This window comes from Scyliorhinus canicula, chromosome 4 (assembly GCF_902713615.1).
Source record: "Scyliorhinus canicula chromosome 4, sScyCan1.1, whole genome shotgun sequence".
In the NCBI taxonomy this organism is placed as follows: Eukaryota; Metazoa; Chordata; class Chondrichthyes; order Carcharhiniformes; family Scyliorhinidae; genus Scyliorhinus; species Scyliorhinus canicula.
Window position 1 is genome coordinate 56,957,534 of NC_052149.1, and position 27,990 is coordinate 56,985,523.

Genomic DNA, 27,990 nt, shown 5'->3' on the forward strand with positions numbered 1-27,990 from the left:
TTTTACAGCAGTTTCTTTAACAAAATAAAATTGAAGTTCTTCCAATTTTACCCCCCCCTCCCCCCTCCCCCCGTTGCATTCTGAAATAATTTTTGTACATGTTGATATTTGTACAGTTACTCAAATACAAAGGTGTCATATAGAGGGCGGCATGGTGGCACAGTGGTTAGCACTACTGCCTCACAACTCCAGGGACCCGGGTTCAATTCCGCCCTCAGGTGTCTGTGTAGAGTTTGCATTTCCTCCCCGTGTCTGCTTGAGTTTCCTCTGGGTATTCTGCTTTCCTCCCACAGTCCAAAGATGTGCGGCTTAGGTGGTTTGGCCATGCTAAATTGCCCCTTAGTATCCAAAAGGTTAGGTGGGTTTACTGAGTTATGGGGATAGGGTGGAAATGTGGGCATAAGTAGGATACTCTTTCCAAGGGCCGGTGCAGACTCAATGGGCCGAATGGTCTCCTGCACTGTAAATTCTATGAAACATGTGGGGCGAGATTCTCCGCAAATGCGGAGAATCGTAAAGGCTGGCATGGGACAGGCTGTGACCCACGGCAGCCTTCACGCCCACTTCCGGGGCTGATTCTCCCCCCCGGGCGGGGCTAGGAGCATGGCCCCGTGCGTCACGGCGGCGCGGCCTTGACGACGGTCGTCAATGCCGCACGTCAAGCGTCACACCGGCTGACGCGGCCGATGATGTCGGCCGCGCATGCGCAGGTTGGACAACGCTAACCCGTGCATATGCAGTTGGCGTCTTTTTCCTCAGCCGCCCCGCAAGACGTGGCGGCTTGATCATGCGGGGCGGCGGAGGGAAAAGAGTGCGTCCGTTACGGACGCACGGCCCGCGATCGGTGGGCACCGATCGCGGGCCTATGCCCACCTTGGCATGGCCGTGGTACTGCCATGCCAATCGGGTCCCCAGATGCCCCAAACGGGCATCTGGCGCCCGTTTCACGACGTCGAAAAAAACGGCGAGCGGCGATTCGTGGCGGTGGTTGGGCGTGGGGGGGGGAGAATAGAGTGAGGGCGTGAGAAATGTCGGGAGACCCTCCTGCTATTCTCCCACGCGGCGTGGGGGGCGGAGAATCGCGCCCGTGAACTTTATTTCAAATGAAGCTTGTTTAAATTAAACAAATTCCTAAATTCTTAGTTTTATGGAGTGCAGTTGTTTTGTGTTTGTTGCATTCTATTTGTACCGCATTTCTATGTTAAAAAAAATATAGATTAAAGTTAATTCTGTTTTCAACTTGTTGCAATTAATAATTTATGACTTAGTGGGTGGGATTCTCCCAACGGGAGACTAAGTGCCGACGCCGGAGTGAAAACCGGAGTGTTTCACTCCGGCGTCGGAGGCCGCTCCTCACCAGCGCATGCGCGGTTGCCGTCCTCCCCGCGGGCGCCCTGCAAGAAATGTCGGAGTGATCTTGCGGGGCGGCGGAGGAAAGGAGCGCATCTCTCAGAGAGGCCGTTCTGCCGATCAGTGGGCACCGATCGCGGGCCAGACCCCTTTTGAGCGCCCCCCCCGGTGCTCGATCCCTCCCCCCCCCCCCCCCCCCCCTCCCCGCAGCATTTGTGCGCTGTTCACACCGGCAGTGACCAAGTGTGGTTGGCGCCGGCGTGAACACATCGTATTGGGCAGGCCGCTCGGTCCATCGGGGCCGGAGAATCGCCGCTCGCCTGTTACAAACAGCGAGCGCCGATTCCCCGAGCGGCCAGCCATAAGTCTCAGCGCGCCGGTTTGGGGGGTTGGGAGAATAGCGTGCGGGTGCCGGGGTGGCGTGGCGGGACTCGCCCGGCGCCCCCGCGATTCTCCCACCCGGCGTGGTGGGGGGAGAATTGCGCCCAGTATGTTTTGTGAATCCATCTCACCGTTTGCCTAGTTTTGGATTCAGTTGAAACTTATGCCACCTATGCCACGTACCCAGTGTTGGCATCTCCACACAGCGCACAATGTCTCTTTCATGACACTGAGTAGGAAGGACTTAGAGGAAAGGCTTAAATGTGACAAGTAAGAAATTCTGCATACAAAAGCCACAAACGTTCCTTCCACATTTTCTTTTGCGTTTCAAAAAGCATTAAATTAATTGTTGATTCCAGGAGACTTCCAGACAATCAGGAGGGGTAGGAAACCATGGATCTAACATAAATGTCACATTGACTTTGAACATCTAAATTTCACGAAATAAAGCTACAATACAGTTGCTTTATACAATAGCACAGACTAGTGGATAGGGGTGGCAAATGGCTGAACCATCATTCTCTATATCTGTCCAATAAAAATTGTTCCACTGAATACTTGTTCTACAAAATAGATTGGTGAGATAAAAATGTTAGATGCAAGAGAATTGACTATATGTTAAAGGCTCCAGCACATCCTTGCTATAACAGGAATATACACATATCAAATGTTTACACAAAGGACTTGACTGCTTTATTCAGACATTTTTCCTTTCAATAAACTCCATCCACTTTTGCTTCCAATAAAATGTTAGTTTAGTGCTTCTTGGTCTGACAACTCTTCGATGCAGGAAACACTTCAGATATCCAATCATACATGTTTGATTTGAGGTGGAGCATGGTGTTACATGTAGTTGAGATTCCATTGCAGTAACTTGACAATGCATCCTTTTCTTCATTTGTTCATGGGATCTGAGCATCGCTGGGAAGGTCGGCATTTGTTGCTATTTCTTGTGAAAAGTGTTGAGTAACCTTCTTGAACCCCTGCAGTTCATGTGCTAGTAGGAGATGCAGCGCTGTTCGGAAAAGAGGTCCAGGATTTTGAGTAAATGCCTGTGAAGGAATAATGATATGGTTCCTAGCCAGGATGTGTGACTTGGAGGGGAATTTGCTCATGGTGGTGTTCTAGTCTGTCTTTGTACTTTTAGATATAGTGGTAAATGCATTTCGAAGGTGCTGTTGGAGGAGCCTAGGGGAGTTGCTACAGTGCATCTTGTGGATGGTACATGCAACTGTCACTATGCATTGATGGCAGAGAGATTGAATCCTAATGGTGGGCTGCTTTGTTCTGGATAGTATCAAACTTCTTGAATGTTGTTGGAGCTGCACCCTTCCAGCCAAGTGAAGAGTATTCGATCTCATTTCTAACTTGTGGCTTTTAGATGGTATGCAGGCTTTGGGGAGTCAGGAAGTGAGTTACCAGCCATAGAACACGGAGCCTGTGACCTGCTCTTGTAGCCACAATGTTTAGATGACTGGTGCTGTTAAGTTTCTGGTCAGTGGTAATCTTCAAGCTACAGATGGTGGGGATTTAACGATGGTAATACTGATTTAGTGTGGCATAAATGTTTCCACTTCTGAGCGCAAACCAGAATGTGGTTGAGATCTTGATGTATGTGGACATGAACTGCTTCAGTATTTGGTGAGTTGTGAACACTGAACACTGTGAAATCATCAGCAAACATCCCCACTCTGACCTTCTAATAGAGGGAAAGTCATTGATGAAGCAGCAAAAGATGGTTGAACCTAGGAGACTACCCTGAGGAACTCATGAAGTGATGCCCTAGGGCTTGGATAATTGGTCTCCAACAACCACAATCATCTTCCTTTGCATGACTCAACTAGGGGAGAATGTTTCCTCTGATTCCAATTGACATCACTTTTGCTAGGACTCCTTGATGTTATGCTTGGTCAAATACCAAGAGTAGTCACTCTCACCTCATACTCAGTGATAGATACTTACAATTAACTAAGTGCATTCATGTTGGGTCAGAAAAATAAACTTTTTCATTATTATCAAAGTAAACAGTCATCCTTTTCACAAAACCAGAAATATGAAATGATAAATATTTCATATTATGCCTGACTAAAAGAGCAACATTAATCTGAAAATAATCATTTGACTATCCAAATTGTTACGCTATCATGCAAGCATTTAATTAGCTGAACTATTAAAATATTTTATATCATTTAATTTAATCAATATATGTCTGAATTTGAAGGATTGAATAGGGGTTTTCTTCATCGAGTAGCTGAACAAAAACAGCATTGAATCTGTCTGGCAGACAGTGTTAAAGATTAGCTTTATTGTTGAAAATATTGTCAGTTTCAGTCAAACTGAGGCTGTGATACAAAGCCTTTGCGGTCAACACTTACACTGGTTATGTCTTCCAAAACTATTTCTCTTCCATAGTCTACCAAGATCTATCTACAACTGCTTCTTGATCATTAATGACATTCTCAGAAGTAATAATATCTTACTTCAAGGTGTAACACCTGCCCCTTTACCTCCTTCCTGCTTACTATCTCAGGCCCTAAACACGCTTCAAGTGAGGCAGTGCTTCATGTGCACCTCCTTCAATCTGGTCGATTGCATTTGCTGCTTCCAGTGCAGTCTAATCTACATTGGAGAGACTAATCGCACACTGGGTGACCGCTTTGCAGAACACCTCCAGTCCGTCCACAAGCAGGACCCAGACCTTACTGTCACTTGCCATTTCAACACACCATCCTGCTCTCACGCCCACATGTCCGTCCGTGGCCTGCTGCAATGTTCATGTGAAGCCCAGTACAAACTGGCGGAACAACGCCTCATTTAGGCATGTGACAGCCTTCCGGACTAAACACTGAGTTCAGCAACTTTCTAGTTGCCCTTTACACTCTGCTCACCTGTTCTGCCATTCACACATTTTAATCTCTTTATGTGCCACTAACAGTACCCTACATTGTGGTGGGGTGGTCCGAGGCACGCAAGCCAGCCAAAGGGAGGAACTATTTTGCGGGTCGGTTCCATGAGTGGCGTCCGCCATGAAGCACGGTGCGGTCGCTGCAGATCACCGCCGTGCGCATGCGCGGCCACGGACCTGGCAATTCTCCAGGCCATATCGGCAGCTCGAGCCAGTTTTCCTGGCATAAAACGCGACCGTTTTCATGCCGGCATGGGGACATAGTCTCCAGCCCAGAGAATCCAGCCAATGATCTAGGAGCAGGAATAAGTAATTTGGCTTCCTGAGCCTAAATATCTTCAACGGGATCATGGCTGATTCCATCCTCGCCTCAACTCCACTGTCATGCCCGTTTTCCATAACCCTTCAACCCATTACCAATTAAAGATCTGTCTAACTCCCTGCATCCATCGCACTCTGGGGTAGGGAATTCCACAGATTCACAACCTTTGGGAGAAGAAGTTTCTCCTCAAATCTGTTTTAAATTTGCTACCTCTCCACAGATACTGTCAGACCTGCAGAATTTGTTCCAGTATTTTCAGTTTTTGTCCTACTTCAATAATTTTATTCTTTCACGTGATGTGGATATCACTGACTAGGCCAGCATATATTTCTATCGCTAATTACCCATGAGAAGGTGGTGAGCCACCATCTTGAACTGTCAAAAATAACAAAACCACCTTGGTGATGAAAACCTGACAGTGGTCGAGCCTTCCTTTTCTTGCAACAAAGTCGCAAATTGAGTGGAGTGACAGAACACAATTCCTCATGAAGCAGATATAGTTGCCATGCAGCTTGGGCAATTTTAAACGTATGTGTATCTTGGGAGGGCTTATTTATGTAAATTTTCTTTTTCTATACAAGATCATATGTGTATCAGTGCAAAGATAGTGTTGTCTTTGTGAAAGTAAAACCTGGGGCTTTTACCTTTACCGTTTTACATTTTAATTCTTCCTCACTGCATTTTGACTTCTTAAACGGGCAGCTCTTACCAGCCACACAGAGGTAGCTTTGAGGCATGTGCAGGGAAAATTAGCAGACGTGTCTGTTGGTTCAACCACCCAAAGCTATGCCGTCTCTGGGCAATCATGCCAGAGACAGGTGAGCAATGGAAGTAGCTAACCACCCGGCATAGCGGCAGGTAGCCAATTCATGGCAAGTAACTGGTCACTTGGGACCAGATTGGGAAGGCCACTAGAATCTGACTGCTTATGCTGCAGATCAAGCCAAGCAGAGGTCCAGCCTCCTATTGGCTGTCTCCAGTAAGATCACAAGGGTGGCTGGAGATAAAACTTTGGTTGCGATCTCAGAAAATCTTCAGAGGGCAAGATTCTGTCCTATCCCAACTCCATCAATACCCTTCCATAGTGCATAATGTCGGAACTTTGCTCTTATTACCAGTGATATAAATCAATGTGGATGCTTTATTTATAATTTAGATTTTATCCAGAATGCTCTGGACCAACAAAATGGGAGGAGATCCATCAGCGAGTACTAAATGTTTTGAAGTCAAATAGTGCAAGACAAAGGCTGCATTTTGTAAGTACTGTAATGATTTGATTTACATAGTGTGACAAATTAGAAACTGAAAATTCAACAGAAAACGAAGCTTGGAGTCAGTTATGAGCTTAATCTTGGAATTCAACTGAAGAGAAACTAAATAATTCAATTTGAATTTCAATCTGCTTGTATTTAGCATAGTTCATGAATGTCTGACATCTACTTTATATATTCAGTTATGGTTCTATTTTTTGAAATAAATATTGCTTTATGTATTTGTCCATCATATTTTGGTGTTGTGGCTTCTATTTTCCCCTCCCATTGGCTGAGAAATCAAAGATTGGATGTTCAGTTCCTGCTAGGGGAGGGAACAGAGGGGTGGGGGGAATACCAGAACTGTCTGATGAGCCAGTATCCTGATGTCATTCAAAGTGCCAGAAAGTTTCACCAGGATGGGGAGAAAACAGCTCCGGAATCCTACCCAAACCATTAACCATGGTAAGTTAAGATTGTGAAAGGACTCATTTTGACCTGGACGCACTGGCTGCACTGAGTCGAGGCAGGCCAGATGCAAGCAGGTGGACACACTGTTGGCAACCTGTCATTGCTGGCACAGGGAATTAGGTAGGCCCATGAAAGGATGCACTGCGCATGGGGGTCTCAACCATTGGCACACAAATATGAATGTGTTAGCACAGGCTGCAGGGAGGTGCTTAGGCAGCCCAGGGGGGGGGGGGGGGGGGGGGGTCATTGCCCTACTGGCATCAAGGACCATAAAAGAAGTGGAAGGCTACCAAACACAGTTAGGGGGGCCAACAGAGTACAAGGAAGGCAGCAGTTGACAATGTGGGCATGCATCTCAGGTTTGGGGTCCAGTGGCAGAAGAGGAGCAATATCCTCTTCAAGAAGGACAGATCATTGGGAATGCAGAGGAGAGGGCTGAGGGACAGGAAGGAAATGAAAACCATATCCTCAGAAATCCTGCAAAGAAGGAGATATTTAGAACTGACTGAGAACCAGTGGATAGTCAGAGAGATCTGTGGCCTCACCACCAAAGACCTAACATCCTGCAGCATTGCTCGCCATGCCCTGCCAATAACCGTCAAGGTCACTGCGATCTTGAACTTTGCTTTTGGCTCCTACCAAGGATCAGCTGCGAACTTGGTGGCATCTTGTGAATGGCTTCACACCATTGCATCTCGCAAGTCACTAATGCCCTATTTGCAAAAGCTGAATAATATATTCAATTCCATGCAGACAGGGCCTCACAAGGCAGTGAGTTTCACCTCCATCACTGGATCCCCCAAGTGTAGGAAGTAATCAATTGCAGACATGTGACATTAATGTACCAAGTGACCAGCTAGTCATATTCATCGACGGAAAGAGCTTCCACTCCCTCAATGTTCAGTTGGTCTGCGACCACAAAAGATTTATGCAAATGTGTACTTGCTTTCCTCCTCGGCTTTTTCATCCTCGGCTGCTGCAGCTCTTCACCCTACCTCTGTCTCAAACTGGATTTTAGGGGACAAGAAAGATCCCTTAAAGAGATGGCTACTGTCCCCTCCACGAGAAGTCGAGACTGCACAGACGCACTACAACCAAAGCCAACTGCTCACAAGGACAATATTACGTAGGCCTTCGGGTGTCTGAAGATGTGTTTCAGGATCCTGGAGCAGGCAGTTTGCAGTCAATGTAATACACTCCTTCAAGGATCTTGTTCATTTTGGTGGTCTGCTATTCCCTCCAGAGAGGTGTGGACTTTGTGTTATAGCCCTGGAGGACATTGCTCAACAGAGCAAGAGGAGAAGTAGGACTTGGAGGAAGACAAGAAACAGGAGATGGAAGAGGAAGATGCCAAACACAGTTACCCTGGTTGTATTGGATGGCAGCCAGGCCTGGTGCAAAGCTCAAGGGTCTTGTCAGGATGCCATTAACGTAAGGTTTGATCTGATTCCGGCTCGCCTCAACTGTAACCCCTGTAGAATGGCATGGTCTGGAACTTATTTTCAGCTGCCTTTGTAAATACTTCCATTGAAGACATAGCTTGGACCATGTAAATTCTTACCACTGTTAAAGGATGCACATCTATTTAGAAGTTTCGTAGTCACTGTATAGAGACCCTTGTTTGCCTCGACCACTTTTCTTGACCCACCATTAATAAAAGGAGGCTCACAGCTCTGGCTTCTTGTGTCGGTATTTACACGCACGGAATCCACTGAGTATATCTGAACTGGTGGAGTCTCCCAGAAGTGGCCAGGACAGGGCTACACCTGACCTACTGATGATGAGTGAGGCCACCACCACACCATAAAATCCCATCCAAAGGTCACGATTTAGCGAACAAAAAGTCTGCTGAACGTCGGCGCTGAAAAAGACCCTGCCATTCAATGACACTTTGAATATTTTTGGGCCTCAATGAGTAACTCCCTGTCGAAGTCACTCTTTAATTCACTTTCTGGAACTCGCCAGTACAGGAAGACTACTTGTGGATTTTAAAGGCAGCCGCGATCTTTCGACACCCCCCCCCTCAGCGCACCCACCATGGCATCAGGACCCTCCAACTGCACCCAACATATCTTTACCAGGGTCCTCGAGCCCCCCCCTTCACCCCACCTCATATGGGTAAGGTCCCCCTGGGCCCAACCCCTGGCACAGATAACCTGGCACCTGGGCACTGCCAGCCTAGCACTCCTGAGGTACTATCATGACTGGCTCACAACTTTGAACCAGTACCAAACAGCACCCGGTTGAGGCTTCGCTGGCAAGACTGGTGAATCCAAGGCCCCAGATGAATTGGGTGAGCGCATATTTAAAAGAGCCTAATGGCTCATTTAAGTGTGCACACCTGGATCTCACCCAGCGAGAGAGAGGTCCAGATCGCAACACGCTGCAAGAAGTTTAGAATGTCGTGTTTCCCGATGAAGGCCTCTTGCAAGATTCAACGGCCTTGCCCCAACACCAAGTTGGGAGCAACGAAGCCCCACAACCGCACCCAAGATCTTTTGTATTCACCTGAACAACCACATGGGGTTTAACATCTGATCAAATGTTAGGATCTCTCACAATGCAGCACACTCTCTATATTGTACCAAATTATCAGTTTAGATGATTTACTTAAATCCAGGAATGAGATTTGGACCCACAGTCTTCTGACTGAGGGATTAAAGTACTTCCACAAAGCCGAGCTAACTGTTGAGTGAAAATAGATAGTTAAGACAGATGAGACGGCACTTTATTATATGTCTAACCATCTATAAGGCATTTATTTACAGGGCCACCAGAAATAAAATTATTCCAAACTCTACTCTGATAAACAAACAGAAAAAAACTTAATAATAAAGTTAAACAGTGTTGCACACTGTGAAAGAGTTGTGCAATCAACTGGAAAAAGGTTTTGAGATTTGTATCACATCGCAGGTTGCAAAGGGTTTAGGAAGAAATGTTACAATTTAAGCATGGGGAAGCACGGTGACGCAGTGGTTAGCACTGCTGCCTCAGCACCATGGACCCAGGTTCGATCCCGGCCCCGGGTCACTGTCCGTGTGGAGTTTGAACATTCTCCCCATGTCTACGTGGGTCTCACCCCACAACCCAAAAAGATGTGCAGGATAGGTGGATTGGCCATGCTAAATTACTCATTAATTGGGAAAAAAATTATAATTGGATACTCTAAATTTATTTTAAAAGAGACTCTAGCATTAAGCTTTGCATCTCTTAGAATGTTGTTAACGTGCCTGCGAAAAATAGTGATCCAAAATTGTTGATAATTATCAGATTTTTTGACTGTTGCTTCATGTTGTAGGATTCTTTTGCTGAGGTCGATTATCCTTCAGCCAGAAGATCTACCTCACCTGTTAATTCATTGTGTGAGACCTTGGACCATCACAGGTACAGATGTATTTGGATATTCTAACATGCTTTGAGTCTTGCTTTTAAACTTGTTTGGATGTTGATAAACTTCAGACAGTGTCCAAGTAGGAGGGCTTATTTCTTTAACAGTGACATACTTTTTAACCTGCCAACATCATAGATTTAAGACGATGGATGGAATTTTCTCAAAATTTGTCAGGGCATCTGACTGAAAACTAGCGTATTTCTCTCCAGAAACACAGCTCAGTATTCAGATCAGATTTTCTGAAACTTAGTGGACAGAAATTCTGGGAGAGTGGTTTATGTTGTAATTCTGCGGTTTATGTTGTAACTCTGCGGGGCCTGATAAAGGCCGGCTCCACAGAGTTCAGGGTGCCATCCATCATGAGTGGAGCCCCAATCTGCACTTAAGATATAGCTCTTCCCCCCCCCCCCCCCCCCCAATGGACATAGAGGAACCCCAACAAGCATTGTGGCACCACCCATCTCCCTCCGCCACAGAGGTACCAGGAGCACTCTTTTCCCGACCACCATCATACAAGTATCAGGGACGTCATTGGCACTGCCATGGGGCAATGCCCAGCCTTGTCCCTCAACCCCAGGGGTCAACAGGCACGTTCTTCCCCTTACATGGTCAACATGACTGTTTTTCGCTTTTGAAAACCAGTAATGATTAGCGCTGGCATGATGTCACACTGCCGTGGGAGAAAGGTACGTTGTGGGTGAGTGCTATGGCGTACGGCCCATTAATTACATTAAAATGTATTCAAATCTTTGCAAATCAGGTTCACATACTTTTAAAAAATAAATTTAGAGTACACAATTCATTTTTTTCCAATTAAGGGGTAATTTAGCATGGCCAATCCACCTACCCTACACATTATTGGGTTGTGGGGGTGAGACCCACGCAGACATGGGGAGAATGTGCAAATTCCACACAGACAGTGACCTGGTGCCAGGATCGAACAGAGGTCCTTGTGCCAATGAGGCAGTGCTAACCACTGCGCCACCATGCCGCCCTGGTTCACTTCCTTGCTGGCTGTGAATCTGATTATGTCAATGGCGGGATGGAGGCAGGGAACATCTCAAATTGAAATCTCGCCCACGCAAATCCAATTTTTGCCCGCTTGCGAGATTTAGCGGCCATTATGAAATTTGCGTCTGCGGCGAACGGGTCCACTAGATCGCACCCAAAGAACCAGATGTTGTTGGAATTATTTAAAAATCTACCATTTCCCAATCATCTAAAATGCTCTATTCAATGTATCCCTTGAAATACCAAGGTGGTCTTTTATTATTATCTGGCTGAAAAGAAATTGGATCCCTCACGTTGCTTTCTACAGTCTGCTTTATTATTGTTGCTTTATATCCACCAATATTGATTTTAGGGGGATGGGACAATTGGGCGCGGCCGTTTTGGCGCGGCCGTTTGGACGCAGCCGTTTGGGCGCCATGGGACAATTGGGCGCAGCCAATTTGGCGCGGCCGTTTGGGCGCAGACGACAGAAAACCTTAAATTAGTTCATTTAGTTTAGTTCATTTGGTGATTATGAGCAAGGCTCCTCAAGTACTCAAATTTTCAAATATAAGAACACTTTCATGTATTCTTTTATCTTTATTGTAAATTAAAAACCTTAAATTAGTTCATTTAGTTAAAAACCTTAAATTAGTTCATTTAGTTAAAAACCTTAAATTAGTTCATTTAGTTAAAAACTAAAGTTAAAAAACCTTTAGTTTAGTTCATTTGGTAATTATGAGCAAGGCTCCTCAAGTACTCGATAGCATCCATGTTTTCAAATTTAAGAACAGTTTCATGTATTCTTTTATCTGCATCTCTATACTTTTTTAGTTTTTGTGGCGGTTCATGGCCGGCTAGTAACCTTTCATAATATGTATCTCTACCTTTCTGTACTTTACGCAGGCCATCAATTAGTTTCCATATGGTGGGATGATGCATGCCAAGTTCATATTTCAATCGACGGTGGGCTGCCTCCGCATTATTGTTTGTGCGGTCTTCCCCGTTTAATGTTCTCTGATAAAGGTTCCAAATCTCAGGGCGAAATAAAGGTGTTCGCCTACCATTTCCTCGTCTGTTCAGACGACCAACATATGTATCTTCAAACCAGTTCAGTAAATCTTGAAGTTCTTGCGGCAGTTGGGTCGCTAAAGCATCCAGATATTCATCGATTTTGTTCAAAGGGACGAAGGCAATGGCAATAATCATTTTAGCTTTTAACGCGAAATCTGGATCAGTGTTATACAAACTACGGAACCCCATACTAGCTAGATGTTTTTGCATATTTTGCGCTAAATGAAAAAAACATCCTTTTATTTGAACATCAGGGAATATGTCTTTCATAGCACTGTGCGCAGCTTGTTCATAATCACAGACGATTGAACTGGGTTTCAAGTTGGGTTCGATTTCTTTCAATAATGCGAACATTCTCGTATATGTGGTGCGTTGCTTGTTGGGCAAAAGAGCATAAACCGTAGGAGTAACTCCTCCGTGTTTTTTTTACCATAATTACATATATCTGAGAAAAGAGGCTGGGAGCAATACTGAATGTGCCATCTGCAAACCACATATCAGATGTCAATAAGTGCTGTAGCCAGCTCTGTCTTCCGAAGATTAATATCCGGTCGTGACCTGGTCCGCTATCACAAAGTAAAAATTTTTCTTCCACTCCTGGTTGAGGGACATATATCCTGTAGCATTCTGGCACAATCAATTGTTGTAAATCACTTGGATTGGTGGGGGCGTTCAATACATAATTACGCTTTCTGCTTATCATTCTCCTCAAAGCAGATATATTAGGAATGGCTGGTAGACTAGCTTGGGATATGTCTGTCAAACATTCATTAACAACTACAGCCGGTGCCTCAAGGGTTTCCTGTGCTCTCTTTTTTATTTTAGTTTTCACGAGTGCAACCTCTACTTGTGCAGCAGAAGCATCATGCGAATGGCTGTTCAGCTGCCTCACCACGTTTGCAGCTTTAGTATGGAGACGTGCTTTGCACCGGTTTTTTTAATCACAACACCAAAATTTCACTTCGCTGTCACCTTTGCTTGTTTTGTCAAAGACGTAAAGGAATCCGTTATGAACAAATTTTTCTTTACCACGTTTCGTTGATACTGCCTCAGCCATCATATGGGTATGCGAATTGGTTTAGTTACAAAATATATAAAAAGATGGTGATAGAACGCACCAGCACCCAACTCAACGCACCCGCACCAGCCAACTCAACTGAGGCTAATTCACAAATAAAGAAATGTTATTTTGGTGCCAAAACGTCAATAATGCCAAGATATAACGCCAATATATAAACAGATGGTGATAGAACGCACCAGCACCCAACTCAACGCACCCGCACCAGTCAACTCACCTGAGGCTAATAATAAAGAAATGTTATTTTGGCGCCAAAACGTCCGGCGCCAAAACAGCCGGCGCCAAAACGGGTTGGCGCCAAAACGGCCGCGCCAAAACGGCCGCGCCCAAATGGCTGCACCAAAAAGTACCTAACCCTGATTTTAGTTATCCTCAACTGAACTTCATATGACTCCCATATCTCGCAGTACATAAATGCACAGAATCAGAAAAAAACATTTTGATGCATATGGCCGGTCCAGTATCAGTAAAATACTATAGCCCGTGATACTATCACATTTGCTTCACTTTTTTTTTGCCTGGAATATTGCCTGGGGTTCTCCTCATCAGTTCTCACAACAGTGGAAGTCCAAATCACAGTAGCGGGTGAAGAACCCCTGAAAAAATTCCTGGCATTTGTTTCTTTAGCACTTGGCCTTCAGTTTTCATCTTCTCATTTGATTTCTGTAACCATGTCACTTTTTTATCCTGAACAATATATCTTAACTTAATTTGTATTCAATCTATGACATTATAATGTTCTACTGTTAGAAATTGAAAACTCTGTGAAAATAGTAGACATATATTATAAATTTTCCTTCTAAAATATTTTAGTTACTTTCTAACAAATTACTGATTTCTGAAGTGAGTTTATTAACTGCTATTAAAAAAAGTTGGAAGCTTTGTAAAATTAGTACAGATGTACAATCCGGACTTCTTTCTGTTCCCATACAGTTCAGTGCTTCAGCAAAATGCTTCTGTCCATCTGGGAGATGGTGATTATTGGTCGAATCGGGCTGCTGTTTATCAAGGAAAGCCTCACAGGGCAATCTTTGAAGAAAGTCTAGAAAGGATCTACAGAACTATGTACAAGAAAACTGCAGATAGCACATAAAGTTTGCATAGACCAATATAATTTCTGTCAGTTACTGTGTTCGTATCAGGTTTGGGGTTTTTTCTCCAACCTGTTGGTATTGTATTAGAATTCATAAATAATGGTCAATAATTAATTGTATTATCAATATGTTTTCCACCTGTAGCAATAATTAATGTCCATAATAATCATGATTACTTTTGTTTTTTGATATTATCAGGGAAAAAATTAGATTTTCAGCAATTTCCCTATTTATTTTGAAAATAAATTCTATTTTACAACTTGTGTACAAGAAGTGGGAGTGCATGATTTAACTAACTGTTCCAGGATCATTAAAGTTATTAAACATTTTACATTTTTGCATTCAATAGATCGTGACCCTGCAAATTAGTTTTAGAAATAGCAAAAAAGCATTGGCATGCTCAGATTTTGCAGCAAAATACTTTGTTTTACTACTTGGAGAGTTTAAATAACTGGCTTTCGACAGCTCAGCTTGCTTAAATTATGTACGTTCGGTTAAATCATAGTAAGTTGATGTTAGGATCAAAGGCCATCTCGTGAAAAATGAATATTATGCCACTCATTTCTGTTAGAAGTCAAAGTGATAGCCATTTAAAAATAAAGTACTTCACATTGGTTAGGTAGGCTAAATGTCAAATGCAGTTAGTAAGGGACAAAATCTGCTTTGATGCAGTCCTGGTTCACAGGAAATTTCATTTCTAATTAAAAGTTCTCAGTCTGTCATACTATACTGAACATTATGTATCCATATTTTATGAATCAGTGTAGAATTCCAAAAAAGGCTTCTTTTTACAATTTAGCTAGTCTATTGAACAAAAATTATAAGCTGTTACAGTTGTTAAGATTTACAGTTTCATCACTAAATATTAGTTTTGTGCCTTAAGTCCTCATATCGTTTTCATTAAACACAACTTTGTGGGAGAATAATTTGGAATCTGACAAACCATTCCTGAACACATTGAATATTATAATTTCATTTTGTGTAGCTGCAGAAATACATATTTTCCAGTAATTTCCACAGGGTTGCTCTCAATCACCTATTTCTAACCCGAGAGAAACAGTGAACAACCATTTATGCTGATTTTTGGGGTTTCCACTGATCTTTTATCAAAGTACATAGAACATAGAACAGTAGAACATAGAACAGTACAGCACAGAACAGGCCCTTCGGCCCTCAATGTTGTGCTGAGCCATGATCACCCTACTCAAACCCACGTATCCACCCTATACCCGTAACCCAACAACCCCCCCCTTAACCTTACTTTTATTAGGACACTACGGGCAATTTAGCATGGCCAATCCACCTAACCCGCACATCTTTGGACTGTGGGAGGAAACCGGAGCACCCGGAGGAAACCCACGCACACAGGGGGAGGACGTGCAGACTCCACACAGACAGTGACCCAGCCGGGAATCAAACCTGGGACCCTGGAGCTGTGAAGCATTTATGCTAACCACCATGCTACCCTGCTGCAGTAGTGGCAGGAGATCATAGAACCACCTGAAAATTTGACTCTGTTTAACTAAACTAAGATAAATGATGATGATGATGTTAAAAAGTGACTGATTTGTGAAACTTTCTCTTACTGAGAAATGTTAAACACTGAAATATGAGGAGTTAAGACAGTATACAGGTTGTTCACCATTAGAAGAATTATTGAATTACATTGGCAGACCTCTGCTCATTTTATTCAGACTTTTGATGATTTTGTGAGCTCCACATATACGAACAGCTGTATGTAACTAATTTATTCTGTAAATCAGCATAAGAACTAGTTCTGTTACTTTAACTAACTTCTGTTTTTAGACTACTAATGCAAAATATTTGGTTAAATAATACTTCAGCCTATTCAGGGACTGATGCAGCATGTCCAGTATTGCTGACAATAGTTTTCTCATTGCACTCTGAAAGAGGTTTCTCAGTTAAAAAACCAAAAGCGATTTGAATTTCCCGTAATGATGAAATTTACTGAGGTGATCTTGCATCATTTTGACTTTGCATGGTCAGTATAATTTTGAAACTTTCCAGGCTGTCCAGTTAACTGCCTGAAAGTTTGCAGTTAGATTTTTCTTTTAAAATATCCAACCAGATGGTTAGCTGACTTTAATTTTCTAACTTTAAAAATGTCACAAGCAGTTGAGGGCTAGTGTTTGCTTGATTCCACCCTTCTCAATAGTCAAACTAATGTTTGCAGTATAACTGCCCTATTAGGCTGTCATTTTATTTTTGACAGAAAAGTTAACTATTTGGTGGTATCGTGACCAGTACAGGTTTGGAGGGCCGAAGGGCCTGTTCCTGTGCTGTATTGTTATTTGTTGTATTTCTCCAAAAATGTAGGATAAACAGAATCCATTAAAATGTCACAATGTGAATCAGTAATAATGACAGTAAAACACTACTGAAGATTAATTCTAATGAGATAAAATCTATTTTCCAGAGTAGTGCAAATAAAAAGTAAATGTAACAATTGTTTGAAAATATAGCATTCTAATTGGCTGATCCTCAGGTCAGACTGAGGTATAGATTACACTATAGCATGCCAATACTGGCAGACATTATTTGCTACAGTTTTAGGGCCAGTCAGTAAAATACTACAAAGATCCGCATAAGCAATTAATGTATTATTTTAATAACATATGGGTGATAGTGCAATGTTTATTAATAATATAATTGTGTTATGTTTAATAAGGGCAATTATGTTTATTAACAGAGACAATAATAATATGCTTTGTTTCAAAAAAGGGCAACTACTCAAATTTAATTTGTACCCAGAGATACATCAACTGGGCTGCAAATCAACTATGTGGCCTAAAAGATTGTGAACTTTTGGGCATAAGCAGCCCTTGTGCATAAATATAATAGGCCAAATTTCTCCTCCATCTTTCACATCCTCTGTTAATCCCTCTCGTCAAATGTATCTCTGCCCCATAAAAATAGTGCCCCCAAGTTAACAGAACTTCATTTATGATATTCCTGCAATTGCTCATGCTCAAATAGTTTCTTACAACTACAACTAGATTTTCAAGCACTGCAAGAAACATATGTTTTATTGCAATTCGTGTATGGTTTAAAATATATATATTTTCACTGAAACCTGCACTATATTCTCCATTTCTTTTAATGTATTTTTACAGTGGAAGTTGTATTAAAAACTTGAATTTTCACTTCCGCTTTAGTGAAGGTAAGCAAGATGTAGGTTCCGTGTTTTCCAATTGTTTATGCTGATTTTAATGTTTGGATATATTCTAATAAGATTGTAGGAAACGTGAACATGACTTGATATTAGAAGAATGGGAATGGGCACAATTTCAGGTCTAACTTCAGGGTTGCATTCATAGAGGGGTTGTGTTTAATAACATGGTGTAACTGCACTATATTTAGCAAAACAATAATGTTATGTTTAATAATGCATTATTACAGAATTTTTAATGACATGGTGTGATTGCACTGTATTTAATAATGTGATTATTGCATTATTTTCAATAACAGGGTGATTACATTATGTTTCAACAATGGAAAATGTGATAAAATTAGGGCGGCAGGGTGGCACAGTAGTTAACACTGTTGCCTCACAGTTCCAGGGACCCAGTTTGATTCCAGCCTTGTGTGGAGTTTGTATGTTCTCCCCGTGTCTGCGTGGATTTCCTCTGAGTGCTGCGGATTCTTCCCACAGTCCAAAGATATGCAGGTTAAGTGGATTGGTCATGATAAATTACCTCTTGGGCCTAAAAGGTTAGCTGGGGGTGAGGTGGGGGGATGGATGGAGAGGGAGCATGGGCCTGGGTGGGGTGCTGTTTTGGAGGGACGGTGCAGTCTCGAAGGGCTGAATGATCTCCTCCTGCAATGTGGGGATTTTGTGATTTCCACAATGTTTAATAACAGGGTCGTTACGTATGGGCTGAATTCTTGGGCCTGCCGGGGATGGGAACAGAGGCAGATGGATCCCAAAAATACCAACGCTGTCTGCCAGCATGTTGATTTTGAGTCACCATTTGCAGCAGCAGTTCACCAGGACAGTGGTAAGGATGGGACAGTACTATCTAGTAAGTAGCAGCACATTGCTCCCTCTCACAGGTCACTGATATCCTTTTAGCCAGAGCTGGATAATACATTCATTTAATAACACACATACAAAGTGGGTTTCAACTGCGGATTTCTTCAGGTGCAGGCTTTGTCAATTGCACCTTTGTGGTATCAAGGCACTTAATGACTTCCCAATCAAATTTGTCAGCAGGAAGGGCTTTCACTAGTCTGTGACCACAACAAAAGCTTACTGCACATACGCACTCACTTTCCTGACAGCCATTATGATATCAGCCTCCAGTAATGCATGCTGCCTTACATCTTCACTCCAATCCTCAAAGTCTTTGGATGGAGCCTAGGGCACAAAGGCTATCCCTTGAAGAGGTGTCTGCTGTCCCTGTACAGTAGCCTCAGATAGATATATGGAAGCAATACAACAATGCCACCTGCTCAATAGGACAACTGATAAGCAGACCATTGGGATTGAAGATGCAATTCTGGTGCCTCGACTGGTCAGGTGGCACCTTCCCAATTCCTCCTGTAAAAATATCACTGTGGTGTCCAGAAAATGGCCCACCATAGATACATGGACTTTGAGAACGGTGAGGCCCTAGAAGTAGAAAACTCAATGGGGCAAGACCAGCAGCTGGAGAAAGTGAAAAAGAGCAAGAAGAGGTGGAGGCAAAGGAAGAGGATGCAGAACACCAAAGTGCCCCGACTGCACCTCCCCTTGCCCTTTTTCACATCCATTTGGGCATGCTTCGGGACCCAAAAGGCTCATAGGATGCCGTGGAAGTCAGGGACCAACTGTTTCAGGAGTGTTTATTCTGAGATAACTGCTGACACATCAATGGTAGTTGCAACCTGGAACATCTAATGGCTTACTGTTACTGAAGGAAGCACATCTGCCCTGAGATTCTGCCCTCAATCCGGAGGATCCATAATCACTTCATGTCCAAATACCTCTTTTCCGGGGCAGCAATAATAGAAGTGCTAGATGTGTGGCTTAAAGTACCATTGTTGATATAGTGCAGAGGAAAACAGTAGCCAGCTCATAAGAAAGTGTTTCCACAGTGATCCACTTAGCAACCTATATGATGTGGTGGCCTGCGTCCTCAACCACTCCTATGTGATACCCACCCTTGTAGCTTCGGAGGAGGTGGAAAAAGCCTGCTTACTTGTTTCATCTTGCGACTGAGATGCACATTTCCCTCATTGGGGGATCTTTAGAGGCTGTTGGTGGCATCCTCATCCTCCATTGTAATACCCTCGGCCCTTGATTAGAACATCTGGAAAGCTGGAAGTGAGCACCTGCTGGGGTGTAGCTAGTAGTCCCTCTGGACATCCCTGAACTATTATTGCTACTGACAGGCGAGGCTGCATAGTGTGGCATGCATCCTATAAGTATCAGTGTGCAGTTGCTGTAAGCAGTCCCAACTGTTCCCATATATAGCTCTTCAAGATGTTGGCCACTCTGTCTATTGACGAGCTCATGTACTCATAGTCCCGTGCCATTGGCACACATGAGCTTAAATGATTCCTCTATCCTTTGGCCAAGGGCAAGTGTTCAAATTTAGGAAGATGTGGCAAACCAAAAATGTGACAAGTCAAGAGAGAAAAGCATTAATAGGGGAAATGACAAATAGAATGTGACAGGAAGAGATAGAGAGTAGAAATCTAAGAGTAAAACAACAATCAAGGCCAGAGGTTACAAAAATAATAAAATGACAAAATTAAAGTATCTGAATATACATAGCATTCTAAATAGATGAACTGATACAGTAGCGTTAAATAAATACAAGCTGATAGGCATTACAGAGACACGGCTGCAGTCTGACATAGAATAGGACCTGAATTTTGATGGGTACGTAACATTTAGGAAAGACCGGAAGCTAGAAAAGAGTGGAGGGGTGGCTCTGCTAATTAATGATGGTATTGGCACATTAGACCTAAGTTCAGGAAAACAGGATGTAGAAGCTGTGTGGGTTAAGATGAGAAATTATAAAGGCAAGAAGTCACTTGTGTCATTGGTGTACAGGCCCCCTGACTGTAACTGCATGGTAGGACAGAGTGCAAATGAAGAGATCATTGGAGCTTGTCAGAAAGGTATGGCAATAATCATGGGGGAATTTTAATTTGATTAGATTTATTATTGTCACATGTATTAGTATACAGTAAAAAGTATTGTTTCTTGCATGCTATACAGACAACACATACTGTACATAGGAAGGAAGGAGAGACCACAGAATGTAATGTTAGTCATAGCTAAGGTGCAGGGACAAGATCAACTTAATACGAGGTAGATCCATTCAAAAGTCTGATAGCAGGAGGGAAGACGCTGTTCTTGAGTTGGTTGGTACCTGACTTCAAACTTTTGTATCTTTTTCCTGATGGAAGTAGGTGGAAGACAGTATGTCCGGGATGCATGGGGTCCTTAAGGCTGGTTGCCTTTCTGAGGCAGCGGGAATTGTAGATGGAGTCAGTGGATGGGAGGCTGGTTTGCATGATGGACTGGGCTATATTCACAACCTTTTGTAGTTCCCTGCAGTCTTGGGCAGAGCAGGAACCATACCAAGCTGTGATACATCTAGAAAGAATGCTTTCAATGGTGTATCTGTAAAAGTTAGTGAGAGTCGTAGCTGGCATGCCAAATTTCCTTATTCTTCTGAGAAAGTAGAGTCGTTGGTGGGCTTTTTTAACTATAGCGTCGGATTGGGAGTCCAGGACAGGTTGTTGGTAATCTGGACACCTAAAAACATGAAGCTCTCAACCGTTTCTACTTCGTTCCCATTGATGTAGACAGGGACATGTTCTCCACTACGCTTCAAGTCGATGACAATCTCCTTCGTTTTGTTGACATTGAGGGAGAAATTATTGTCGTCGCACCAGTTCACCAGATTCTCTATCTCATTCCTATACTCTGTCTCGTAATTGTTTGAAATCCAACCCAAAATGATGGTGTCATCAGCAAATTTGAAAATCAAGTTGATGGGGAATTTAGCCTACAGCCATAGGTGGGCACAGTAAGTAGTCTTACAACACCAGGTTAAAGTCCAACAGGTTTGTTTCAAATCACTAGCTTTCGGAGCATTGCTCCTTCCTCAGCTGAATCATTAGGAAACAGATAGATAAGAATTCATCTTGATTCGTGCCATGACTAAACTTTCGAAGCACTTCATAATGATGGATGTCAGAGGCACTGGATGATAGTCATTAAGGCACGCTGCTTGGCTTTTCTTTGGTACAGGGATGATGGTCATCTTCTTGAAGCAAATAGGAACCACAGATTGTTGTAAATCATAGACTGGAAAAATAAGAAGGGCAAAGGTAGATGAGATGAGGAGTTCATATAATGTTTTTGGGAAAGTTTTTAGAAATGCACGTTCTGGAGTCAACCAGGGAGCAGGCTGAACTAGATCTGATATTGTGCAATGAGACAGGATTAATTGATAACCACAGTGAAGACATCCCAAGGTAACTGATTATAATGTGTTTGAATTTTACAGAAGAGTGACTCCAATATTAATAACTTAAACTTAATTAAGGGTAATTATGTGGGAATGAAAGCAGAGCTAGCTAAAGTGAACTGGCAAATTAGGTTAAGGTAGGTCAATAGAGATGCAGCGGCTGACATTTAAAGGGTATTTCAAAATGCTCAGAACAGACAATATTCTAACAAAAGAAAAATTCCAAGGCAAAGGTCCTTAACTAAAAAGTTAAAGAACGTATCAAACTTAAAGAAGAAGCACATGAATGCACAAAGATGTGTTTTTCAAAATTCACTACTCTGTCTTAGAATTCCCCCTATACCAAAAAAGGGCCAATATTCTAAAATGGTGAACAGGGATTCTCACTCCCTGACTCCGATACAGGCTTCTGTGGGTGCGATTCAGGTCAAACTCTCCTTTCAAGTTATCCCCCGGTATAACCCATACCTTCACCGAAGAATTCTACCTACTTACCCCTTAATAGCATTGATGTCCTGGGTCCTGCGTTTTTAAGGAAGTGAAGTAAGCTAATAACCACTTTTTCAGGTTAAATTATTTTATTATTAACATACTTTTTTTTAAATAAGTTGTAAACACTTTCTCTACAGAAAGGTAAACAGATTAGTGATTTTGGATGTTGTCTGGTTGGTTGGGGACCTTCAGACCCAAACTTAACATTTTACCTTTAAATCCTAGCCTTCTTTAAATCTATTGCCGTTTACAATCAGCTGTTGCTTTGCCTTTCCCATAACCGAGTTCTCTCTCTCTCTCTCTCTCCTCCTCTTCTCTCCTGATGCTGGTTCTCTGTTTTCTGTCCTCCTTCCTCTGAGCTCCGTTCTGACCTCTCCAGCTGCTGCTCCCTCGCGTTCTGCTTTTTCCCCCGATGTCTGCTTCCTCGCACGTGGGGGGAGGAGCGAGGAAAGCCCGCGCTTTTATTTTTAGCGGGAGATCGGGACCTCCGATAGGGAACGGACTACGGGGCTTAAAGGGGCAGTCCATTACAATTTTTCAACAGCACAAAGAAATGTATGCAAACTCTGTTCTTTTTCTTTTTCTCTTTCTCCTGCTGCAGGTTGTATTAACAATTCTGACAGACTGAAATTGACTGCATTTTTGACAGAAGAGCTGGCCACAGTTTCTGCTCTTTTCAGCTGCCACCAACCTCTTGTGGGATCTTTCCCTGCACTCTCCCAGACCAGATATTGGCAGAGTTCTATGTTTCAAATGACACATTCTGTATTTTCCAGAACAGATGGGTGGCAGGTCGGAAGATTGGACAGAATAGAAAGAATATCAAAGAATGACAAAACAATTAATAAGGAGGGAAAAATTAGAGTACAAGAGAAAGCTAGCTCAAAATATAAAAACAGATGGTAATAGGTTCAATGGCCGGAAGTTTCCAGCCGTTCACACCGGTGGGACCCCCCCGAAGGTTTCCTGGCGGTGGGGAATGCATTCAGCAGCAAATTCCGTGAACAATGATGGGACCAGAATATCCCACCGCCAGCCAATAGCAGGCTACCTCCGCTGCTACAAAACACATGGTGGGGCTTGTGGAAAATCCCGCCGTATAGTTGCATAACTAAGAAGAGAATTAGCAAAATGAACCTTAGTCTTCTAGTGAGTCTGGGGAATCAGTGGAAAATACAGAGGTGGCCGATGAATTGAACATGATTTTGCATTGATCTTCTCTATCGAGGATACAAGTGATATCCCAGAAGCAGCTTAAATCAGGAATTGGAAGGGAGAAAGGAACTCAGGAAAATTGTTATTACCAGGGAAGTAAGTGGTACTGAGCAAATTGCTGGAGCTCTGGCCTGACAAATCCCCGGGCCTTGAAGGACTTCATCCTAAGGTTTTAAAAAAGTGACTCGTGAGATAGTTGATGCATTGGTTTTAATTTTCCTAAACTTCCTAGATTCGGGACATGTTCCATTAGATATGAAATAACAAATGTAGCTCCTTTATCCAAAAAGTGAGGGAGACATTAAGCAGGAAACAATAGGCCAGTTAGCTTAACATCTGTCGTAGAGGAAATGTTGGAAACTAGTATTAAAACTGTTATGGCAGTGCACTTAGAAAGATTCAAGGCGATCAGGCAGAGTGAACAATCTGATAGGGAAATCATGCTTAACCAATTTATTAGAGTTGTGAATTTGTGGATAAAATAGAACCAATTGATATACTGTACTTCGATTTCTAGAAGGCCTTTGATAAGGTGCCACATCACAATTTATTGCGGGAAATAAAAGCTCAAGCACATTGACATGGATAGAAGATTGGCCTATTAGGAAACCGAGGATAGTCATAAATGGGTCTTTTTCATGTTGGCGGGATGAACAAGTGGATCACAGGTATCTGTGCCAGGACCACATCTTTTTACAGTTTATATAAATGAATTGGATGAAGAGAATCAAAGGTATGGTTGCTGAATTTGCTGGTGACTTGAAGATAGATAAGAAATGAAACTGTGAAGAGGGCATAAGGAGGTGACAAAGGGATATAGATAGGTTAAATGAGTGGGCAAAGCTCTGAAAATGGAGTATAACATGGGAAAATGTGACATTGTCCATTTTGGCAGGAAGAATAAAAAGAAGCATATTATCTAAATGAAGAGAGATGGTAGTGCTCTGAGATTCATAGGAATTTGAGTGTCCTAGCGCAAAAGGCTGGTATCCGCATACAGCAAGTAATTTGGAAAGCTAATGTTATTGTTTATTGTAAGGGGAATTGAATATAAAATTATGGAGGTTATGCTTTAGTTATAGAGGACACTGATGAGACTACATAGAACATAGAACAGTACAGCACAAAACAGGCACTTCGGCCCTCGATGTTGTGCCGAGCCATGATCACCCTACTCAAACCCACATATCCACCCTATACCCGTAACCCAACAACCCCCCCTTAACCTTACTTTTATTAGGACACTACGGGCAATTTAGCATGGCCAATCCACCTAACCCGCACATCTTTGGACTGTGGGAGGAAACCGGAGCACCCGGAGGAAACCCACGCACACAGGGGGAGGACGTACAGACTCCACACAGACAGTGACCCAGCCGGGAATCGAACCTGGGACCCTGGAGCTGTGAAGCATTTATGCTAACCACCATGCTACCCTGCTGCCCCTAATCTGTACATCTGTGTACAATATTGGTCTTCTTATTTAAGGAACAGTAAGAAGTCTTCCGACACCTGGTTAAAGTCCAACAGGTTTGTTTGGAATCACTAGCTTTCAGAGCGCAGCTCCTTCATCAGGTCACACTCACCTGATGAAGGAGGACTCCGAAAGCTAGTGATTCCAAACAAACCTGTTGGACTTTAACCTGGTGTTGTAAGACTTTTTACTGTACCCACCCCAGTCCAACGGCGGCATCTCCACATCTTATTTCAGGAAGGATGCAAACGCGTTAGAAGCTGTTCGGAAAGGTTTACTGAACTGATAGCAGGAATAGATGGGTTGTCTTATGAGGAAAGATTGGACAAGTTAAGCTTGTATCCACTAGCATTTAAAAGAGTAAGAGGTGACTTGATTGAAACATAGGATCCTATTGGATCTTGACTGTTAGATATGGAGAGAATGTTTCCTCTTGTGGGCGAATACAGAACAAGGAGTTACTGTTTGAAAATAAGGCGTTGCCCATTTAAGTCAGGTGCGAAGAAATGTTAGTGAATCTTTGGAACTCCTTTCCTCAAAAGACAGTGCAAGCAAAATCTTTGAACATTTTCAAGTCAGTAGATAGGTTTCTGATAAGCCAGGGGTGAAAGGTTATTGGGAGTGGACAGGTTATTGGGTTACAGAGAGTAGGTTATTGGGTTGCTGTCAGATCAGCCATGATTTTATTGAATGGTGGAGCAGGCACAAAGAGCCCAGTAATCTACTGCTGCTCCTAATTTGTAAGTTTGTATGCCCAAGACCCTTCACAGCCTCGGGAAACTCCGACATCTGGGAGAATATCTCCTGCTACTGTTCAAGGAAAAACCTTCCTTCTTGTGACTCGATAGCCCTGCATCTGTGCCAGCTGGGCAGGGCTATGGCTGTCCTCCCTCCTCTGAGGGGATCTGATCCAAGCTCTCTCTGCCTCTAGCATCTCCTCCATCTCACTAGTGCTGGGTTTGCCACGCTATCTACACTCACAAACGAGAACCCACTGAGGGGACTGTATCTGCACTGGTGAACAGTACATTTATAAGTTGAGACTTTGCATCTTCATCACCTTCTTGTTCCTCAGAGATGGTGGAGACAGGCCTAAACGTGCCTAGGGTTGGATGATTTCACCTGTACGAGACACAAGAAGAAATGATGAGTGCTAGCCTAAGAGAGTTACTTTATGGCATCTAATACCTTCTTGAATGCCTTGATTGAACCTGCTTCCATCACACCTCCAGGCAATGAATTCCAGAACCGAACCATGCATTGTGAAAAAGTTTTTTCTGACACCATATTTGCTTATTTTACAAATCATTTTAAACCTTGTTCTCAATCCTTTTACGAGGGGGTACAATTTCTCCCTATCTGTCCAGCCTCCTCGTGATTTTTGAACACCACTATCGAATCTCCAACTTGTTTGCTTTTTGCATAATAAAAATTCTTCTGCTTTAAAAAAAACAACCGTGGTTGTCGGGAAGGTAAGTTTATCTCTTTAAAAACTTACCTTGAAGGGTGACATCACAGCAAAGCAGTGACCTGATTGGCTGGCAAGGAAAGTGCTCCAATTAGCAGTTGCTGGGAGAAATTTAACTCTTCGTGTGTTGGTGAGTATTGTGATTGGTAAGTAAAATCTTTATTCATTTCACTTAATAATTATTTGATACGTTATTTGTAATCAGTTAAGGTAAAGGGTAAAAATGGCAGTAGATCCCAGACCCGTGTTATGCTCCTCGTGCGCAATGTGGGAGTTCAGGGACGCAGCCGATGCCCCTGACTTCTTCATGTGCGGTAAGTGTGTCCAGCTGCAGCTCCTGTTAGACCGCATGACGGCTCTGGAGCTGCGGATGGACTCACTTTGGAGCATCCACGATGCTGAGGAGGTCGTGGATAGCACGTTCAGTGAGTTGGTCACACCGCAGATTAGGATTGGTGACGGAGACAGGGAATTGGTGACCAAAAGGCAGAGAAAGAGCAGGAAGGCAGTGCAGGTATCCCCTGCGGTCATCTCCCTCCAAAACAGGTATACCGTTTTGGATACTGTTGGGGGAGATGACTCACCAGGGGAAGGCAGTAGTAGCCAGGCTCATGGCACCGTGGCTAGCTCTGCTGCACAGAAGGGCGGGAAAAAGACTGGCAGGGCTATAGTCATAGGGGATTCAATTGTAAGGGGAGTAGACAGGCGTTTCTGTGGTTGAAAACGAGACTCCCGAATGGTATGTTGCCTCCCGAGTGCTCGGGTCAGGGATGTCTCCGATCGGCTGCAGGACATACTGAAGGGGGAGGGTGAACAGCCAGTTGTCGTGGTGCATATAGGCACCAACGATATAGGTAAAAAAAGGGATGAGGTTCTACAATCAGAATTTAGGGAGTTAGGAGATAAGTTAAAAAGTAGGACCTCAAAGGTAGTAATCTCAGGATTGCTACCAGTGCCACGGGACAGTCAGAGTAGAAATTCAAGAATAGTCAGAATGAACACGTGGCTTGAGAGATGGTGCAGGAGGGAGGAGTTCAGATTTTAGGGACATTGGAACCGGTTCTGGGGGTGGTGGGACCATTACAAACTGGATGGTCTACACCTGGGCAGGACTGGAACCAATGTCCTAGGGGGTGCTTTTGCTAACACTGTTGGGGAGGTTTTAAACTAATGTGGCAGGGGGATGGGAACCAGATTAGGAAGTTAGAGGTCAGTAAAGAAGCAGCAACTAAAGCCAGTAAGGTACGAGACAATAAACTCAATGTGACTAAGGGGAAGAGTAGACAGGGAAGAGAGGATAAACGCAAAGATGGTCTGAGGTGCATTTATTTTAATGCGAGAAGTGTAGCAGGTAAGGCAGATGAACTTAGGGCTTGGATCAGTACCTGGGAATATGATGCTATTGGTATTACTGAGACTTGGTTGAGGGAAGGGCAGGACTGGCAACTGAATATCCCAGGGTATAGATGCTTCAGGAGGGATAGAGAGGGAGGTAGAAGGGGTGGAGGAGTTGCGTAACTCGTTAGAGATGCTATCACAGCTGTG

At 43.3% G+C, this 27,990-nt stretch overlaps 1 protein-coding gene across 6 annotated transcripts in view; it reads left to right on the forward strand.

Annotated features, from left to right (window-relative positions):
* The window catches only part of spata6 (spermatogenesis associated 6), a 156,545-nt gene extending 141,976 nt beyond the window's left edge, over positions 1-14,569 (forward strand). For 5 of the 6 annotated variants that reach the window (XM_038794301.1, XM_038794300.1, XM_038794305.1 and 2 more), the window contains 3 exons: positions 6,115-6,214; positions 9,978-10,063; positions 14,146-14,569. In XM_038794301.1, the coding sequence (XP_038650229.1) occupies positions 6,115-6,214; positions 9,978-10,063; positions 14,146-14,305 (346 nt within the window). In that variant the 3' untranslated portion in view covers positions 14,306-14,569. The remainder of the gene's footprint in view (positions 1-6,114; positions 6,215-9,977; positions 10,064-14,145) is intronic. The other variant, XM_038794303.1, reaches the window with a different exon arrangement.
* Positions 14,570-27,990: the final 13,421 nt, after the last annotated feature.